The sequence below is a fragment of the Mus musculus genome, chromosome 13 (genome assembly GCF_000001635.26).
Source record: "Mus musculus strain C57BL/6J chromosome 13, GRCm38.p6 C57BL/6J".
NCBI classification, from domain to species: Eukaryota; Metazoa; Chordata; class Mammalia; order Rodentia; family Muridae; genus Mus; species Mus musculus.
In genome coordinates, this window is record NC_000079.6 from 56,879,815 (window position 1) to 56,897,198 (window position 17,384).

At 46.2% G+C, this 17,384-nt stretch overlaps 1 protein-coding gene across 7 annotated transcripts in view; it reads right to left on the reverse strand.

Moving 5' to 3' along the window:
* The window catches only part of Trpc7 (transient receptor potential cation channel, subfamily C, member 7), a 122,871-nt gene extending 106,717 nt beyond the window's left edge, over window positions 1-16,154 (reverse strand). For 3 of the 7 annotated variants that reach the window (NM_001302372.1, NM_012035.3, NM_001302373.1), the window contains exons 1-2: window positions 15,679-15,975; window positions 7,525-8,302 (exon numbers count right to left, since the gene is read on the reverse strand). In NM_001302372.1, coding sequence (NP_001289301.1) covers window positions 7,525-8,302; window positions 15,679-15,680 — 780 coding nt within the window. In that variant the 5' untranslated portion in view covers window positions 15,681-15,975. Of the gene's footprint in view, window positions 1-7,524; window positions 8,303-15,678 lie in introns of all 7 variants that reach the window. The other 4 variants (XM_006517264.4, XM_006517262.4, XR_001780787.2 and 1 more) reach the window with 3 other exon arrangements.
* Window positions 16,155-17,384: the final 1,230 nt, after the last annotated feature.

Consider the following 17,384-nt stretch of genomic DNA (forward strand, 5'->3'; position numbering starts at 1 on the left):
AAGAAATGCTTTTCTCAAATGAATGCGACTGTAGACGCCCTGACTCTGTGAATACCCAGGAGCAGGGCTTCGTGGGGAAGAGCAGAGAGAGAAAAGGGATGGGAATAGAGGAAGAGGGGCAGCAAGCACACTGCACCTCTTTGTTATCGGCCATCAGAATAATTTAGATTCTTGCACTTGGGGTAAGAGGGAAGTCTAGAAAGAAAGATATCAAAATATGTATCATTATATGGTAGGATTCATTCTGACTCTTTGTTCCAACTACCTTTTGGTAGCTTAAGAAAACTCTATAATGAATAGTGTTTTGTTTTCATTATCTCCAAGTTCAAACTAGAAAATGACTTTCTCACACTTGGGAGAGTTAATGGCTTTGGGCCAAGTTTCTTTGTACTGCTTCTGTGATCTGCCCCTCTCACCTTGACCATTCTTCTGCTCCTAAATGCCACACGCACATGCACAACACACACACATGCATATACATATACACACCACACACATGAACATATACACACATACCACCATCTCCCAACAGAGTAAGCTGCCCCACCAAGTCAACCCTAACACAACTTCACTTTAGGGTTTGGGGTGCTGTGCTCATTTTCACGACTCTTGGAAGAATGCCCATGTCTCCCACCAGACAATACCGTCATGGCTTTATCTCTGCCCTGAGCCTGCAGCTTGCACACCACACTCTAGCATCACATGCCGAGGTTTCAGAGAGTTCGGTAGCTCGAGGTCATCTGTGAGGCTGGGTCCTGCCTCTTCCCCACCCAGCACGTAGACTTTTATATACAATGTAAACACGAATCTACTGCTAATAAAACACCCATCTCCGTGCTAATAGTCTGTGCAGCTAAGATGATCAATCTGATCAATTTGCACAGCCTTGTAACCTTTTCTTCTCAGAGAGAAGTGTGCATCCATTTGATTTAATTTGTGGTACTTCTCACTGGCTAATTTCCTTGAACAACCCTCCCCATTTTCTTTAGATCTCTGATATTTCAGACTGACAGTTACACTTCTGTGGGAAATCATTTTTTATGTGGTTGGTGTGTGTGTGTGTGTGTGTGGTGTATGGTGTGTGTGTATGGTGTGTGTGTGTGTGTGTGGTATGTGTATATGTGTGTGGTGGTGGTGTGTATGTATGTGTGTTGAAGACACTTTTCATGGAGATATTTTTCAAAAAATGATCTGTGTGTGTTTGGTCAGGCTTGCCCTCTTCTGTCTCCCTCCTCTTCTCTGTCTCTTTCCAGCCCACATAAATTTCTGTTCACAGTAATATTTTAGCAGGACTCTTAGCTTATCCGATTTCAGTTGCCCCGTTTTTCCAATTGAAAACACCCCTTTGACTTGTTTCGAATCATGGAGCTCAAATATACAGCCTGGATTTTTTTTTTTTTCTCGTTCTGTGAAGATCTGCTAAGGGGGTGGGAAGCGTAGCTAGACTCCAGGAGACCCTCTAAAAAGCAGAGGTGCTGAAACGTAAGCTGTGTTCATGGAGGGGCAAGCTGTGGTGCTGATCCCAGAAACCAGAAGGGAGTCTCCATCAGCCGTGCCCGTTGTGTTGAGGCTCCCTGTAGATGGTCTTATGTTCCTACATTCTCCATCTCGTCCGACCCGCCTTGACCCTGAGAATTCAGCAGGGATAAATTCCCTCAGTTCGTTTACTTGAGGGCACATCTGTTGGGCAACTGATAGATGTCAGGATTTTCTGGAGATTACATGGGGCGTGGGGTATAAAGTTCTTACAGACTGATGATCATGAGGTAGACATCTCAGAGTAAGAGGAACTGTTTAGTCGAGGAAGTGAGCACCTACTGGACAAATATGAAAAGGAACGTTTGGGGGACGCTGACAATCGCATGGCTAGTAGGAGATGAGACTTAGGTCATTCTGACTACAGAATGTTTTTACTCTCTGCACCTACGAAATGAACCATGGCTGTCCTGTGCCCTCCCCACACCCTCCTGAGTGTGGTGGCCTGCCTAGTTAGTCCTCCTCAAATCACCGAACCTGCATTCTCTCCTGTACACTGACAAACCGAGAAGACAAACCTAGCACAAACCTAGAAGAGCGGCAGTTTCTAACTTTAGGTGCCACTTGCGAACAGTTGTCATTAAAGACACGCTGATTGGCTGACTTCCTGTGACGTCACCTCATTAGCGCATGCTCTTTAGAACTGTTCTTTGGGCTGCTCAGAGAGTAAAATGGAGAAAGACCGTGACCAAAAGCAGAGTTATCTTTTTCTTGTTTCCCACAATAAGCTAGTCCCCTGATCTTGCTCTCAAGGACAGGAGCCTAGAGCACTCCCCCAGAGTGGACTGCCAACAGAAAAGCACTTTCAGTCTATGCTGGCACAGGGGGCCACATCTGCCTGTGTTTAGGGAGGGTCGCACTCATCAGCACACTGATGGACCGACCCGAGATCTTACTGTCCTGTGCTCAGGCTGTGCCATCCTCAGATGTTCTTGCACAGGGCTAGCATGTTGCATCGGATCCCCAGGGGTATTGGGGACTAGATAAAAGCAAGTACTTTGAGAACTTTTATTTTTTTATTTTTTTTTTTTTTGCCAGATTCTCTTCCACACATACCCCAACCGCAATAAACACCTTCCTTTTTAACACCTGCAGCCTTCACAGCTTCAAAACATATTTTCCCAATGGAAAGCGAAGCAGTCTGCTGTTTCCTGCATATTAAGCAGACATCTGTTTATACTACCAGCCAGTCTCAAGGAAATTCTGTTTTCCTAGGGTGTTGGCTTATATGATTTAGAAATCCAGTGCGTCTGAGAAATTGATTCAAACGCTGGAGGCTTACTCAGCTCTTCTCACAGGCTCTGGCCAGGCTGGGCCTTTACTTCCTGCCTCCTTGGCTCCACAAGTCAGATGTCCTCTGGGTTCTCAGCCTCAGGAGACCAAGATGCCTCCACCCTCCTCCTTCTCCTTCTTGTGCCCTCTCAGAAGTTTTCCAGCAGATTCCAGACGATCAGCTCAGCATCTTTACCTTCCCCAAAGGGCTTGCCCTGCACCACGGCAGGTGGCAAATCGGTCCGATTTATCATTATTTGCATTTTTAATTTGAGGTATTTTAGGCCCAGGGAGTTTTTTTTTTTAAATGGGTCTCTCGAACCGACAGCACAAACATCGATACATAATTCATCATCCGTTCCTTCATAATCCGTGTGGTTAAGGATCTGCCGATGCACAGAAAGGTCATAGCACTCCAGACAAAGATGAAGGTACGGTTGGCTCTCCTTGCCTCCTCCTCTCCCCTCCCAAGCTTCAGGCTGCAGTGCACAGGCTGCTCTCGAGCTGGCACTGTACCAGAACGGTGCAAGCCTCCTCAGTGCCGGGCGCCTCTGCCCATCTTCAGGATAGCCAAACGCTAAGCAGCAGATACACTGACAGACTTCTTCCTTCCCTGACAGAGGCACATGGATGCTTCAAAATGGTAGCATAGTGTGGAGGAACATATGACAGATTCTGGTGTCCCAAACCACCTCCCTTCAGCTCCCCATTGCTCCTCACCCCTTCAGGCAATACTCTCTCCAAGTCCAACTTTAAGTAAAGCCAGGAAAACACACATGTTCACGCACACACACACACACACACACACACACACACACACACACACACTTTGCCTTCCACACACCACACAGCATAGCATGTAATCAGTCCCCAGTTATTTAGCATATGGGCTTCATTCCTTCACTGCCCTGGCTGGTTAGTTTTTATCAGCATGACACAAATGGGAAAAGCTGGGAAGACAGAAACCTCAGCTGAAGAGTTGTGTCCTTCAGCTTGACATGTCTGGAGGACATTTTCTAGACTGATGATTGGTGTGGGAGGGTCCAGCCCACTGTGAGTGGCAGCATCCATCCTGGGCTGAATAAGAAAGGCAGCTAAGCAAGCCAGGGAGAGGAAGCCAGAAGCAACATTCCCCTGTGGTCTCTGCTTTAGGTACTGACTCGGGTTCCTGCCTGGAGTTCCTGTCTTGGCTTCCCCTCAGAGATAGACTGTGACCAGTCAGGGGACACAAGCCCTTTTGCCTGAACCCCTTTCTCCTCAGATTGCTTTGGGTCATAGTGTTTATCTCAGGAACAGAAAGTAAACTAGAATAACCACCAAGCTGGCAGCCTTCTTTAGAATTTTCCCAATTTCCCAAATGATGCACATGAAATGCCTCCATTCAATACCTGCACACGTGTGATGAGGTTAAGCCACACACCAAGTCACACTCGCCTCGGTAGCCGCAATGGTTTTCCTTTGGGGAACTCCTTCATTCTTTTCATCAAGTGTTTCAAAAATGCCCACTGATTTACTAGGTTCCATCGGAAGCACCAGGAAGGCTCTAGTGATCACATCACATTTTAACACCTTCCTAGACCCAAGACAATTTGACCTAAGACAGTCCTTGAGTGGCTATATAATTACCCACCAAAATAATGGCTTGAATCTGACTTCAGCTACAACTTAACTGAGACCTTGACATTGGTTATGCTTCTTATTAATGGCTATACTTAATTTTGCTAATAAATTATGATGACTCCAAAAACAACAGCCCAGGCAAACTGGCTTCAGGCTTGTTATGGATAATGCTTCCTGCCCAGGAATAGTTGCTCTAGAATGTTTGAAATGACACAGAGGGCGACATCTGACATATTTCCAGAGATCCTTTGGTATCTCTGTAATTGACAGCATCTGGTCATACTCATAACGTGGCTACCTAGATGGCAACATGTAGTCCCTTGAAAACAGAACAGCCTCATCGAGCACTTTGTAGAACATGTCCACGTGTTCTTTAGCCTCTTGTTGCAATCTGACTTCCTGAAAAGCTGCTCTCAGAAATTCACAACACTGGGATGCCCATGCAGAGATCCTTGAATGAGTAGTAATTTCTAAGGGATTGGTTGGGTTGGTTTATAGTGAACCGTTTATTCACATCCTAAAATTATCTCAGCTCCCTAGGAAGGTGTTAATAGCCAACAAATGTCCTTAAGCTAGTTCTCACTCCGAGTGAATCAATTCTTGGTAGAAAATATTTCTCACCACGTGTGTAGTCTTCTTAATTGTCCACAATTCTCATAATTTACGTTTGACCTCGAATATTCTACTTGCTTTCCAAAGATGCTTTCCAAAGCCTCCCAGATTTAGAGATGGTGGATACTGAAGTATAACAGACCTTCAGATTTTACTAATGGAAACCGATGTCTCAGAGGGGTTTCCAAATGTCAATCTAGCATCGTTTTATTTAGGCTGGCTCACTTTCAGGTGGGAGAAAATCGGAGAACCACACAACCATCCGGATGACCTGGCCCAATAACATTTTCTCTTTTTGCCTGCTCTTCCCCCAGCCCCTCCCGCTTTGGCCAGACCCTGTGTCTGATTGAACTGGGTTAGCCATTCCTGCCACACAGCACGTGCAGATCCACCTGAACTCTGGGCAACAAGCAAAACTCCACTGTCATTGGCTGGGACATCCTTGGCCTCAGGAGACGAGGTTACTATACTAGACAGACCAGGAAAGAAGCAACAGCTGTTTCCTGGGAGCTCCTATGGGGCTGTTCTGCACCTCCACCTAAATGAAGCCGGGAACAATACAGGGATCTTGGAAGTAGCTCGGGTTCAGTGGGCGGGGCTGAGCTGGAGCAGACAGACTAAACTAAACATAATCACAGGTCTCCTTTCTCACAGCCTGTGGCCTTGCACCCTCCTATTAGCCAAGCTCAGCTACCCTGCCCCACCCCAGCTTGTGGGGCAAGCTTCTCCCGAGAGACAAGCATCTGTGGTCTCATATTATATAACCGAATTACCTCTGTATCTAGACCCAGCTTGCATCCTCAAATTCATCTTACTTTCCTGTCAAACAAATTTCCACATCTCCGTCATTACCGTAGTCCCTTAACCACATTTTTTTTTAAGTGGGCCTTCATTTCCTACAGGATAACGTTCGAAGTGCTCAGATTGGTGAGCAGAGTCCTCTGGGCTCTGCTACCCCCGCCTCCCACTCATCCCCACATCCCAGGAAGCTGTGTTGTAGTCACACAGAGCTACTTCTCTGTCCCCTCCCTACCTTGGGCTGTTGTGGGTCTCCACTTCACCTGTCTCATCGATCGAGGCCCAACCCAACCCTATCTGAGCTCCTTCTTTGAATCCTGCCTGAGCAGCTTGGCCAAAGGCCCCCTTGCTGTGAGGCAGGACTCACCATTGAACCCATGCAGGGACACGTTCTACACAGAACATTGTCTGGACAATAAATTATTCACTTGTAGGTAACATCTGATCACCAGCTCTGTGTGAGACACCATTTCTTATTTTCAGGGTATCCAGCACACAGCAGTTTCTTAGCAAGTGTCAGGATGAGAAATGCCTGAGTCTAGCTGTGGTTTCTCCTCTCCCGGCCAAACCCCCGGCCACACCCCGGTCACACCCCCTTCACTCCTTAGCTGGAAGGATTAAACAAGGGCACCAGGAGGCACTGGCTGCTTCCTTAGTTGTGTGCTTTCAGCTCTGTGCTATCATGCAAAATGGGGGTGTTGTGTCCTTGACACATGGTTGTTGAGATTAAATAAGATCTCACAGGTAAGCCAGGTGAGTAATTGGCAGGCGGCAAGTACCTAATCAATGTTTGCTCTTCTTACTAAACATCCTGTCAAGAGAGATTCATTCTTACACCTGGGCCCGGTCTTCTCTTTCAGAGCAAATGTCAGTTGACAGAGAAAGCAAAAGTACTCTCCAGGAATAGCCCTTGGGTGGGGTGGGTGGGTCTCCAGACTTTGGAGCTGGCTTGGTAAATCAAGGTATTTTCAGGCTGCCTGGATTCTGGAACAACCCTGAGCCTTATTCACTGGCATTTGAGTTGGCAAATTCAACCCTGTTTAAGAAGAGTTTGGTTTGGTCTTTTGTGAGCCTCTGCCACAGCCAACTGACAGAACAATAGCAACAGGTCACTGGGTCTAAGAAAGACTGGCCTTGCCTGGTATGGGACCCCTAGTCCTGGAAAGACTCGGGCAGGAGAATTAGAAGTTTGAGTCAAGCTTGGAATACATAGCAAGATCCTATCTCAAAAAAAAATTTTTTTTTGAAAAGCCAAACTTCTTTTCGTGGTCATTCTGAAGTCGACTGTACGACCAGCAATCCAGAATGTGAATGTGGTAGTCAGAGCCACCCAATCAAACAGTAGCACTAACCTAAGTCCCAGACCGGAAGTAACCTCAGGTTGCTGGGTTTTGGAACTTTCAGTTTCTAGGGTCCACAGCCAAGTCTCTGATAGCTCTTCTCTTTCTCTTGCCTCTTCCTTCGCTAACCTTACGTAGTTTAAAACATCCCAGTTCTAGGCTGCTTTCCCCCAGGTCTACACACGACAAATTATCGCGATCCACTCTTCCCCTACGGTGAACCCCAAAGACAAGAGCCCCAAGTCTCTCACTCTGCCTTTGATAGGCGCACAACCCATTTTGCTCTTTGGTACACGCGGAAGGGCCCCTGGGCCACCTGCTCGCAGGATGGCGAGTGGAGGGTTACCTTAAATTCAGTCTCAATGTTGGCCAGTCGGGCTAACTCGTTGCTTAGCTCCAGCGCAGTGAGGACAGGGTCTTCACTGGATAGGGACAGGTAGGCGGCACTGGCCAGTCCTTTGTAGGCATTCATCCGGGAGCGCGAGTGACTGAAGGAGTCCTTGCGCTGCTTCTCCGTGCACTCATTGCACTTGCAGAAGTAGTCATGGGGCCGCTCAATGCGCGCACCCTTGAGCAGCAAGATATGCACAATCTCATACTCCTGGCAGTGGGCCGCCAGGATGATGGGTGTGATGTCGTGGGAGAAGCGCGTGCCATCCTCGTCGTAGGCATAGAAGTCATCATCCCGCAGCTCCTGCTCCAGCGGGCTGAGCGTCAGGCGCTGGCCCTGCGCGAAGGCCGGATGGCTGAGGATGGCCTCCACAATGCGCACATAGCCCTTGCTGATGGCCAGCAGCAGCGCGTCGCCCACCCGCGCCAAGTTCTCTTTCTTCAGCAACAGTTCAGTGACCTCCAAGTGCTCGTTGCCCACGGCCAGCTGCAGCGCGTTCTGCCCCATGTAGTCCACGCAGTTGAAATTGAGGGTCTTGGATTCCTCCAGCATTTTTCTGACCACTGGTATGTTGCCATACTCAGCCGAGTCCAGGAAGCGCTCCTCCTCAGGGGTCAGGCTCGTGCCCTTCTCGTTGAACATGTAGGCAGGACCCCGGATGGCCTGGCGGCGCCCCTTCTCCCTCAAGGTGGTGTGCCGGCGCTGCATGTTTTTGAAGGTGTTGCTCCCCAACCTGAAGGACAATGGCAAAGATGATTTGTAACTTTTCTAGGGACCTGGGGACTGTTCAGAAGGACAAAGAAAATCTGACATATAAGAATATCACGATTGGGATCCTGCCAGACATTGTCAAGTCTAGCTAGACCATCTGAAATACTGTTTTTTTGTTTGTTTGTTTTGCTATTATTGTTTTGTGTTTTTTGTTTGTTTGTTTTTTGTTTTCAATTGGGAGAATGCTGACTTACTGTCTGCTGTCCCTGAGGTTAGAGGGGTGGAGCAGAGCAGAAAAGCAGCTTGAGTTGCCCTGTACCAGTGGAGGGAATGGGGTAGGGCTGCGGGGGAAACGGGCAAGTGGGGACGTTTTATTTCTTTCTGTGTCAGACTGAGCAGGTCCCCCAACCTCTCTGCATTCTTGCTTTCTTAGCCCTATAACGATGCACAGAGTTTTTTGTTTGTGTGTGTGTGTGTTGTGTGTGTGTGTGTTCCACAGTGTGGGTTCAAGGGGCAGGTAGAGGCTAGAGCTACTCAATGTTAGTTTATCTCTCCCTTCCTGTCCAATGCCTATGCCCAGTCTCCATGGAGGATACAGTAGAACCTTTGGTTCCCACGTCTCCCCCTCTACTGAGTTCTGACACTCTGGTCCCACTGTACTAGGCTATAAGCATGGCCACACAGTACTGATCCTACAGTTGGTGCCATTCTGTATGTGGGTCATGTCCCCTGGGCCTCAGGCAAATCCGGCACCTACTCAAATCAAGATGTGGCCAGGAACAGGACTGCCTCTTACAGAGACTCCTAGGGGAGTCATCTTCATCTCCCTATGACTAGATCCAGAAAACCTGTATTCTGTCTTCTCGGTAGAAGACATAGCCCAGCTCACATGCTGTGCATACTTCTAACTTGTTACTTTTCCCCTTGTGGCACAGAGAAGTTACTACTGATCGACTAACAGCAACAGTTAGCATTTACGAGACCCTGCAGTGTCCCAGGTGCTATGCTAAGAGCTCTGGGTTCGCCAGCTTGTGCAGGTCCTCTGTAAAACCAACAGAGAAGGAAGTTTATCCTCACCTGTGCTGATAGAAGAGCACTGGTTACCAGCCCTTGAAAGCCACATGGCTCTGGCAGTCTTGAGGTTTCTTGGCTTTGCCAAGTCACCTAAGGGTTTGCCAAGGATTTGTTGTTGGGGTGGTTGGTTGTTTTGTTTTGTTTTGTTTGTCCTTAATTTTTCTCTTTACTTTTTATCTATTTATGCGCAGCATTTGCATGTGTGTGAGAGAGCACGTGTGGAGGTCCAAGGGTAACCTGCAGCATTTGGTTTTTCCCCTCCCACCATGTGGGTCCCACGAATCAAAGGTTCAACTTCTCCGGCTTATTGATAAGAAAGAGCCTGAACGGCTTAGCCATCTCACTGACCTGTGACCAAAATTTAAGATGTCACCAAAAGAGGCAGCCATAATGTAATCTGAGCTCAAATCAGACCTTTCCAGCTAGCCTAGGAACCTTGTGGGTACCTAGTTCCTTGGTCCCAGATTACAGCTGTGAATGAGAGGGGCTAGACCAGATGTACCCCAGGCTACTCCCAACTTGCACATCTTAGATTTTCCTGTTCCCCAAGTTGTTCCCACCTGAATTCCCTTTTCCTGTCTTCTCTCACCCATGCTATCTGAATGATTCAGGATGGCACAGTCTTAACCCAGAGAGCACCTGCTTCCCGGTAAGAACCGAGAAGCTCATTTTAAGTCTTTCCCATTGTCCCAGAGAACTGTCTTGCTGTTCCTGATTGTGTTTGTGGCCTACCAAGTGCCTGGCACTTCTCTCAAACCGATTAAAGAAATAAGCTGCACCAATAATTCACACTAGAGCTTTCACGTCGACCCTGGAGTTTGCGACTGTGTAGACTTTGGAATTCTGAACTGGTGCTTTCATGCTCACTTAACCTTTGACCTGACCCAGCTCCTCAGGGTCCAGCCCCTGCTGTAGATCATTGGAGGTCAGACCTGGGTACTCTAAATCCTGCCTGGAGCTGAGTCACACTTCCCTTGGGAAAGCCCCGTATGGCAAGGTGGAGTGGCTCCTTCTTCTGCAAAAACTAAATGCAGGTGTCATGGGAACCCCCTCCAAGCCAGCTCCAGGTAATAAATCCTGACAGTAAGCCCTGCCGATATAAACCGCCACCTATTCTAAAGCGCGCCTTGATAGAAGATTGCAGGGGAGAGCTTCCAGTTCAAGTTCCCAGGCCTCTGAGCCCTTTCTCCCCAGAGGGTTGTCATTTCACCAAGAGGCTGCTCCCTCCCACACAAGGCAGATCCTAGATGGGGATCCTATGGCAATGGTTCCCCAGTCGAGGGAGGCCCAAACAGTGCAGGTTCATTAGTAGGCACTTCTGAAGGGGGGTAGAAGCCAGCCCCCTCATTGGTCTTCCCCTCCCCCTCATTCCGGAGCTTGAGTGAACCTGCTTTCCAGGCCTGTCATCTGGGCACACAAAGACACCGAAATTGTGGAAATTGAAACCACAGAAGAATGATGTTCCTCATAGAATCACTCGCCCGTTCTGAGATACACAGTCGTCCATCCCTCTGGGGAGCCTCTCCCCGGACTTAGTCATCACAGCTCAAACCCAGGAAGAGCAGCTTCCCTCAAGAGCCTGCGAGCTGTGCCAGGTATGAAGCAGCAGCTGTCCTCAGAGAGGCAGGCTCCATTCTCTCCCCTTTCCATCCCAAGGCTGTCTAAGAGGGACAGTGGTTCAGACTTACAAGGTCAAGGGTACCAAGCTATTACATAGCAAGAAGCCTTGGGGAGTAAATTCAAAGGAAATAGAATAACCACTGAACCAAGTCCGAGCAGAGAACACTTTGCAGGGAACACAGAAATACCCAATCTAAATTCAAACTCCACATGAATATGGTAGACATCGAAGCCTGCAAAATGAAACAACACTCACATCATTCGTTAATTTTCCATGTTACCCAAAGAAAAGAAAAATCAGAATATTAGCATGCTAATCTTTTAAGTGAACAAACTGAAATGTCTAAATCTTAGGGCAGGGAGGAGTGGTGTCATGTGATGTTTCTGTAATAATTATACTGTGTAGGGGGCGGAGCATGCATGCGCACACGTGTGGGACTGCGTGGCTGTGACTTCTCAGAGGGGAACTGTCCTCACTGGCTGTACATTTTTCTGAGTGACCTTGAAGGCAGATGGAAGATGAAGCAAACATGCCAGTCTTCAGAGCCTTTAAACTCTCAGCTCTGAGATTCATTTGGATGCTCAAAAATGACCAGCTCTCCTCCTTTTCTAGCCAAACTCGGAATTAAAATGAAATCGTATAGGCTTCAGTTCATGTGTGGCTGGAAGTCTATAAAATGGGGCTGTGTCATTCAGTGGGGACATGTCCCAGGAGGTCTACACAGCAGACCCGGAAAGGATTCAAACGCTGAAGTAGACCTTAAGCCTCACTGTAGAATTCTTGTCAGATCTGACAGCCCCCCGCCCCCCACCTTGCTCCCGGCATCCTTCTGATGATGGCCTTTTTAATGCATGCGTACCAATGGATATATTTTACTTCCATGTCTTTGCCATTTAATCTTGATCCAATAGTATCATATTAGGGACATGGATGTCACATGGGTTGGATGGACTCCACAAGACAGCCTATGGCAAAATCACTCAGCCTACAGTAGCTGGTGGTCGGGCTCACACCTGGGAACTCAGTGTGTTTCCCTGCGGGTCCCCATCCCAGCTGCAGGGCAGCGAGGAGAAGGAGCATCCCTAAGTGCAACTGGCATTCGGTCGTCTTTACTTCGCTATGTTCCTTTGCACTGAACTTTGAACACAGATGCCTTTTATCTCCATGTCACTGAGATGAGCGGTCAAGCTCACTGTCCTTCTCATCTAAGGCCCGGTGGCTTTCATTCTCCGGAATGCCTATGCTGACACTGGTGTCACCGAGAAGCAGTCTGGTGCAGACAAAACCATCCGAGAGGAGGAGGGACTGGAAAACTCCCTCTCCATTCCTTGGGATGCTATTTTTATCGAGCTTCTCTTACCCAGATGTGAGTAAGCCATGAAAGCAGCCACCTTGGGCCCTAAGTCCGGCTGTACATGTGGTGAGTTTGGAGTCAGGGTTCTGCTTAGTTACCAAAGAAGAAAAGGGCACTTAAGAATCTCTTTTGAGAGATGTGTTGTCTTTTTTTTCCCTCCCTTCTTTTAAAATTGCAACACGCCTCAAAGGCCTCTGTGGAGATCATCCAAGCCTGAAATCAATTCAGTCTGTAACATTCCCCAGCTGGACATAGAACCAAACGATCCAGAATTCAGATCAGGCACCCGCGAAAACCGAGCCCAGTTTTACCAGGTTCTGAGCTTCATCTCCCCGAGAACAGACTCTGAGTTTTAGCCTATGAAGTGGAAGTGAGGAAAGCCAAGCAATCTGTAGTCATCCCCAACACCTCAGTGACTTTGTCACTGAATATTAAGTAGCATTTCTACCAAGTGTCCTAGACACTTTAGAGACAGTGATGACCAAAACCCAATGCACCTTGCTTCTGTGGGTTCAGATTATATTCTATGCTGACAGACTCGGGTATTGTTTCAAATGACTGTGATGACAGAGATGGTTGAAACACATACATTTACGGAGTTCTAATTACCATGTTAAGTGCTTTATATAAATTACTGTTGTAAATTATCATATGATAAGCCTAACTATCATCCCAAATGACTACTCAATTATATCAATTAATACGTATCACACATCAACCACGCGTCAGCCTTCAGACTGAGCATCGACATTTTAAGTTATAGAAAATACAGCATCATGTAGGTGCTAATTCCATTCCCGTTTAGCAGACAAAGAAATGGGACTCCGGTACATTAGTCACATTTCCCAAGATACTCAAGGCCTGGTCGGGGCACCCTCTGGTAGATGTGTGCTCTGCTGGATTTCAAGCCTTGCGTCTGGCTGGTCTGCTGCTGACATCCATCTTACTCTTGCCTGTTTCTATGTTTACCTAGTCCACAGACATTCCCACTAGAGTGCAGGATCCTTGTGGGCAAGGGGATTGCTTGTTTATACTGCATCTCTACCCGGCATCTAGAGCTCTTGATGTTCAGGTTGTGGTACATAGTGAAATAGGTCAATTCTCAAATACTTGATCTGGATTGGTCTCTTTTTTTTTTTTTTAATGATAAAACTCTGGTATTGATGGTTACAAGTATCTACTTTCTTACAAAGGTCCCAGACAGTCCTGTAGCTATTATTTCTTGTTTCTGACTGACAACTTCAAAACTAAGGTATCAGTTCTGAAGTAAAATCAGCTCCAAGGGACTAACTCTGCTGTAAGCCACAGAGGGCTTAGGTAGAGGAAGCAGCTTTCAGAGGGCCAATCTGTCAAGTCCCTGAAGAACTAGAACAGAAAACTGAAACATTTCCATTTTTTTTCCATCCTACTCCTGAGTTTCTTGTGAATTCCCAAAGGTATCCCACTTATTTCTGAGTTTTATCTTCCCAGCATGTTGAAGGTGAGGTGAAATTATGCCTATAGACGCCTTGGTAGCTGGTAAATACCCCCACATCATCGAGCATCCGTAAAGTTATTGTTTGAATTGTGGATCTAAGGCATTTGGGTTCTGACCCAAGTTAGTGAGCATATGTTTGTATATTGAGTGAAAGAAAACAGATACCTGGTTAGCTACTCCACTGTGTGTGTAAGGTCCTACTACGAGAATGAAGCAAACCACTCCAGGCTGTCCATGTTACTAATAGTAAGATCTACTATTCAGTCAGTTCTGCAAAAGTGGGTGTGGTTCCATTTCATCTAGGATTGGAAACTATCATCTATTATTCCTCCATGCCGTATATGTCTATCAGTAACATCAGTAACACACACGCGCGCGCGCACACACACACACACACACACACACACAACATCATCTAGGGAAGAAGTTATTCCTAGTGTTTACAAACTGTGGTACGGTTTAGCAATCTAAATTAACTAGCACTTTGCCTGCTCTCTTTGTTTCTGATTTTTTTTTAAAATCTTCATTTGCTTATCTAGACCACAGGAAGATGTGAAACCGGGTGTCTGTATCTCATATTTTATATAGTTCCAGAAAGAGCTTAAAAAGCCAGCTCAAATAGTTATGTTAAGATTAGTCTTGGGATAAAATAAGAGTGCACAGTGTTGCGCGGTTCCTCTCCCTCTGTGAGGAGAGTCAGGAGTGAACTGAAAGGGGTCCCATGGCCTGCTGAGTGCTTCCCAGAAGGGATGATTGCTTACCCCGAGCAACAGCTCCTGCTAGTTCTCACCCACAATGCCACATGAATTCCACAATTAGCCACAGTGAGGCACCACACAGTTCTGTTTTTTTCTGGGTTAATTACTGCCTAAAGGAGTTGGCTACTCTACGTACTTTTAAGCTGAAGGACAAGTGTTTAGGGAAATCAATACGAAATTCCACTGTGATAACAGAAGCTTGGGGAACTGCTGTCCGGTCGATCCCAGGGAGTAGATTTGTATGCTATCCATAATGGATATTCTGGATTTTATGTGAATTCATTCATTCATAAATTTGATGTGTGCCCAATGCTTTAGGAAGAGGACCCACCAGCAGATGGCATTCTGAGGCAAAATTTTACTGAGGGAGATCAGATGGGGTCAATCATTATTGCCTTTTGCAAAGCTACCCTGAATCCATTAAATGGCAGTTAATGGCACAGCGTCTTTGGTTGTATCTACCCAGCCTTACATAAGTGAATTTACAGCATGAACTTAAGTGAGAGACTCTGTCATCTCTAGTGACAAAGCTTATGCCCAAAGCCCTGCCAAGGTTTACGTCTCATTTATTAAAAGCATATTTGTTATCTTGAAATGAATGGCTAGAGGAAACATACACCCAGGACCCTATTTTCAACAGGGAAAAGAAAGAAAGAAAAAAAGAAAAAAAAAGAAAGAAAGAAAACTGAAAAAAAATAGCCTTTTATCGCCACCTGTAGTTCTTTAATGGTGTAATCTCTTATAATGTAGCTACGGTTCTCTCCCCAACTCCATATTTATATTAAAATCAAACCAGAGAAGCTCTCAGCAGTGCAGAAGCCGAGATAACACACATGCTCTCTTCTAGGAATAAAACTGTACTACTCCAGCATGAAATTTACAGGATACCAGGTTGAGTTTCCTATTTCTACATGGCTTGTAAACTTAGACATTCAACAAAAGGGGGAAAATATCGTACCAACTCAGTAGAAAAGATTTCAGCTCCAGACTTGGATCCCCAAATCTAAGCAGTGCCTGCAAAAGGGCTAATAAATAAAAGTTCAATTCCATATTTCGGGGATAAAGCAGTCTCTACTGGGAAAATCAATATAAACCAACCACCAAAGCCACTTACATCGAGAGTAGAATACGCAGGCTTGTCCCTCCTCTAGATGACCCGAATCCTGAACGGAGTCTCCGGGATCTGGCTCCCCATGGGTGGCCGAGGCGGAGGTGCCGCTCTCCGTGGTGCTGAAGTCGAGATCTGCTCCAGAGAGCGGAGTTGCGATTGTGTGGAGGTGCGCTCTGCTTTCCTTTGTGGGGAATGGTGAAAACTCGCCTTTTGTGGCCGACTTGCCTTCCTGTCCTTTTCCTAATCTGGGGGAAATTTCCCAGAGAATGTGAAGGAGAAGCATCCGTGTGTGAGACTGGCATGCAGCGTGATGATGGGCTGGTCTAGTCCCCACCCCTCTTCCAGACGTAGCTTTGAAAGGGAGAGAACAACTCTGCTTTTCTATCAGAACCCCTCAGGATTTCTTCATGCCCCTCCCCCTAGAATAGTGCATAACACCCCCCACAGAGAGAGAATGAGAGAGAGAGAAACACACACTCACATACACACACACACACACACACACACTCATGCAAACACACACCCTTTAGTTATTTAAAGCAACATGAAGAGTCTTAATGAGTTTAAACAAGTGAAAAGTGGGGAATGGGCTGATTTCCTACTTGTTGGTTTATAGGTGTTTGGGGGGAGGGACAGACTGTGGGGGGAGGGACTAACCAGAAGATAGAGTGACAGTAATAAGCTCCTTTTGTGATCCTAAAGCCACACCCACTTTCTCTTTTGAGAGTGGTGCGTTTTCTAACGTGGCCTTCGTTTTATGATCTGTTAGTATTGCCTAGGCTCATCTGACTTTGGTAGAAGAGACTTTATAATGATTAACTTTATATGTAACTTTTCACATATTGAAAGGAAATTCCCTGTGTACCAATTCATGTCTCCAACAGCCACCATTTTCCCCAATCAGTATGTTATGGCACAGTGTATCAGTCTTAAACACCAAGGTATCTTGATGACATGGGAGAGAAATATCCTTAACTGAAACACTGACTTTATAAGAAAAACAATAATTCAAGGACTTATATTTTTTACCTTATACAATTGTAGTACAAACTTTGAAATCTCAATATATGTGCCAAATTAGATAAGCCACAATTTTTCATAAAAGATAAATATAAATACAATTAATTTAGCATCATCCTATGATTATTAAGACACAGCTATTTCTAGCTACTCTCTAATTACTTGTGAATAAAGGCACAATATTTCATGACCTGAGAAGACCCTAGACAACAGAATTTTTGCTACATGGTGCTCACTCTAAAAAGTTTGCTGGGTATGTTATAATACAGGAGGAGGAGCCTCATCAGTCTAGTGTCCAATCAAATAGCACTGACTGTTTAAGAAGATTCAAAAAGATTTTCATGATTGTGGCTACAATTTCTAAAACAGATCAAGAAATGTTACCTCCAAGAATGACTGTGAGTCATCTGTGAGGTTCTTGGGGGCAAGAGGGCAATTCTCTAGGAAAGGGCGGCAGGGGATGGTTCTTTTCTGTTATTAACAAGCTGATTAGGCTATGTGGAACACAGACAGTTGAGGATGCTCACTGCTCAATGATGTGATAGCAGAAGCTCTGCTCTATGCCTAGCCCTGTTCTAAGCTATGAGTGTGACCTACTCTGCTCCAGTGTCACCACAACTCAATAAGCAAGTAGCCATTGTCATGTCCATCTTCTAGGTGGTGAGACTGAAGGTTGCACTCAGAGATCC